The following is a 3737-nucleotide window of genomic DNA, read 5'->3' as shown; positions in this document are numbered from 1 at the left end:
ACACACACACACACACACACACACACACACACACACACTATGAAAACAGCACCCTCAACATAAGGCCCTTCCAAACGCACTCAAGTTTAGTTTCTTCTCTCTACAGTGCAATAGGAACCCTTGTCGCATTATCTGACAGTCCCTAGTGTGCCTCAGTTTGGTTTTTTTATTTCCTTTTTCATGTATGTCTAAGTGGTATACATGTGTATATGCATGTTTTTGCATGTGTTGGCACACATGTGAGTAGGTGCACATGTACATGCGTGTGCATGCATGTGGAAGCCTGAGACTGATGTCAGGATCATCTTCCACTTTATCCATTGAGGCAGGGTCTCTCAATCAAACCCAGACCTCACTGATACGGTTACAGTTAGTCTCACTGGCTGCTGTGCTCTGGGATTTCTTGTCTCCACCTTCTGAAGCCGAAACTACAAAAGGGCTGCCACGTCCATGCAGCATTTATGTGGGTTTCTGGGGATCCAAACTCCAGACCTTGTGCTCTAACCCCTGAGCAGCCACCTCCACCTGTTAAGTTTCTGAATCTTCATTTCATAGTTAGGTGTCCGGGGCATGCCGGCCTCAATCAGGTGTCACTGGTGTACCGGATGCACGCATCGTTAGATACTGGCTAGTCATCCAACTTACTTCTAGTCGTCCAACTTACTTCTAGTCGTCCAACTTACTTCTAGTCGTCCAACTTACTTCTAGTCGTCCAACTTACTTCTAGTCGTCCAACTTACTTCTAGTCGTCCAACTTACTTCTAGTCGTCCAACTTACTTCTAGTCGTCCAACTTACTTCTAGTCGTCCAACTTACTTCTAGTCGTCCAACTTACTTCTAGTCGTCCAACTTACTTCTAGTCGTCCAACTTACTTCTAGTCGTCCAACTTACTTCTAGTCGTCCAACTTACTTCTAGTCGTCCAACTTACTTCTAGTCGTCCAACTTACTTCTTGGGAAGCTTCATCTTCTTCACCTTCTCTTCAGCATGTTCATCACAGATACCCACATGACAGCCCAAGGCCGACAAAGTCCTAGAAAACACAAGCAGAACTGAGCTCGCAAGAACTGCTTCCCTGTGACCAACGCCAGCCTGCCCAAGAGCACGGAAAGGGACCTTACCGCGACCTTTAAAACAGAGAACAAGTTTTTGTTTTTCAAAGCAAAAAGGAAACATTTATCTATAGACTATTTTTGAATAAAGGGAATGATAATAAATGTTCAAAGGAGACCTCGACATTACACTTTGTGAAGGTGGTGACTGTGAGTTTGTGCTGAGGGACACAGTCACGTGTGTGTTGACATCAAATGTGGTCTGAGTCCTAGAAAATTCAATTGGTAGATTTCATCTTCTTATAGGCTTTCTTATTTTTAAACATTTTATTTTTATTTTTAATTATGTGTGTATACAGTGCCTTTGGAGGCCAGAAGAAGGCATCAGATCCCCTGGAGCTGGAGTTACAGGTGGTTATGAACATGGGTGATGGGAACCAAAGTTGGGTCCTCTGTAAGAGCAGTATGTGTTCTTAACTGCTGAGCCATCTCTCCAGCCCCTCTTAGGGGCATTTAAAAGAGAGTCAGAGGCTTCTAAAAACTGTCCTGTGACCCTCTCAGTACAAGTTCATAGAACTTTTTTGATCTTCTTCCCAGTGAAAATGATCTAGAGAAGGTTGGCTTTATCTCATGCAGAGAGTGGACATCAGAGGCCAAGCTTGAACAAAGACAGGAGGCTATGAGTGTTCACCATTGTGTGTTAACTGCTGTGGATAAGTACAGAATGTCAGCAGTGTTCAGAGTGTGAAGGGCAGAAATATAGTGAGAATTATAGTAAAACCAAATAAAGTTCAAATTTAGGGAAAATTACATAATTTTAGGAATAGCTCGGAAATATAGCCCAAAAAGAATAACTACTATCTCACTACAGAGGATGGTAGTTAGATGTGAAGGGAGACAGTCCAGGATGCAGTCAGTCTACAGAAGCCAAGGTCTGCAGGTGCATGCGTGGAGAGACACGTTGCCTGGAGAAGGCAGCCTATGCTTTGTAGGCTCCAGGTAAAAGAAACCCTGGGGAAAGCCTGAGGTCTAGTCTAGCCTCAGTATACATCTCTCTTTTATTAAGTGTGACTGGTTGGTTTTATGTGTTAACTTGAGTGTCACCATAATGAGTTATTTAAAACACTATCCTGGGTCATTCCATGAAGATACTTTTGGTTGAGATGGACACTTAAATGGATGAACTTTGGGTCATGTGAAGTCCAAAGACAACAAACAGACTGACCTTGCTCAAGCAAGGGAATTCTTCAATAGGACAGCCACTGACTTAGACACCTGCTGTTTCTGTGGGGCTTCCCCCTTACCACCCACTGCCCCCCCCATGTGTCCCAAGAACTTGGTGCGCTTAATATTGTAAATGTGGGGCAGTATGGCTTTTTCCTTCCAATTTGATTTTTAAATAAGCAGGTGAAATCTGTTCATTGTAAGACCTTGTAAGTGTATATTACTGAGCTTTGGAAACAAGGAAATGTTCAGAATCAGTTCGTGAACAGCGTGATTAGCATTCACCACAGGGCATAGCAGCCCAGCCCAGGCATCTGTTGATTCCTCAAACCAGCCACCAGGAGCTTCTAGGAGTGATTGGATTCCACGCAGCAGTCCAGGGTTTAGCATACTGCATGCAAATCTGGAGGTTTCTGCCCTGGTCTAGCTGTCAGCTGCTAAAGTGAAATGAATGGATTACAATTTTAACTAAATTATCTTGTAAAACAGGGAAATAACGTGTGGCCATGAATTACGGAACTGGAAGTATGGAAGTTGTGCTGTGACACAGAGGAATTCTTGAACATGAGAGCTGGTCCTGGTGACAGGGAATGCAGTCCTACAGCAGCAAGCCTGGTGGCTGGCTGGCTGCCTCTAACAGGTTCTTACTTGCATATACTTCTTGCAAGTGACTATTAGACATTTTGCTCACTCTGCCTAGTGTGCCTATTTCCATGACAACTAGTCTGCATCTGTGAGGACGTCGCATGCACCCAAGCCCAAATCCTAGAACAGAAGTGCCATTTAGGTTTATGTGCTGGGTCTCTGGTAAAGTTGTTTCAATATGATTTCTTTCTTGTTCTTAACAGGAAATAAAAAGGGACGAATACAAAACCATTCTAAGGTAAAGGACTCATTTGATCAAAACTATTTCTAAAAGACACAAAGGATGTATGGGGGGTGGGTTAACTACAAGGAATGGAGCTGTGGCTCAGCTCTTAAGAGCTCTTGTTGATCTTCTAGACACGAGATGGATTCCCAGCACCTATATTGGGAGGCTTGTAACCACCTGTAACTCTAGCTCCGGGGGAAATGATGTCCTCTTCTGGCATCTGTGGTAACTGTGCTTACATTCACAAACTGACACAGACACAGACACACACAGACACACACACACACACATGCACGCACGCACGCACGCACACATAAATTAATAAAAATCTAAAAAGAAGTTACAGAATTTTCAAAACCATTTTTAACATTTTAAGATGAGAAATGGAAAATATATTCCTTTATTTATTCTACCTTAGCCACACTGTTTCAACCTCAAAAGGAAGAAAGCATTTCCCCACACTCCACTGGCAAGGTAAGAAAAATACGGTTTCCCTGGGGCTGGGGAGGTGGCTCACTGAGTCAAGGGTTTGTTGTGCGAGCAGGAGGCCCTGAGCTGAATCTCCAAAGCCCACACTAAAAAGGCCAGTG

General features: G+C 43.6%; 1 protein-coding gene across 1 annotated transcript in view; it reads right to left on the bottom strand.

The window, feature by feature from the left end:
- The window catches only part of LOC103743548 (ryanodine receptor 2-like), a gene marked incomplete at its 5' end in the record, with an annotated part of 111152 nt that overhangs the window by 105782 nt on the left and 1633 nt on the right, over positions 1-3737 (bottom strand). Inside the window, 1 exon segment of the mRNA XM_029569232.1 lies at positions 950-1033. Within this exon segment, the coding sequence (XP_029425092.1) occupies positions 950-1033 (84 nt within the window).

The sequence above is a fragment of the Nannospalax galili genome, unplaced genomic scaffold (assembly GCF_000622305.1).
Source record: "Nannospalax galili isolate Female #2095 unplaced genomic scaffold, S.galili_v1.0 scaffold562, whole genome shotgun sequence".
Lineage (NCBI taxonomy): Eukaryota > Metazoa > Chordata > Mammalia > Rodentia > Spalacidae > Nannospalax > Nannospalax galili.
This window is presented reverse-complemented; position numbering and strand designations above follow the sequence as displayed.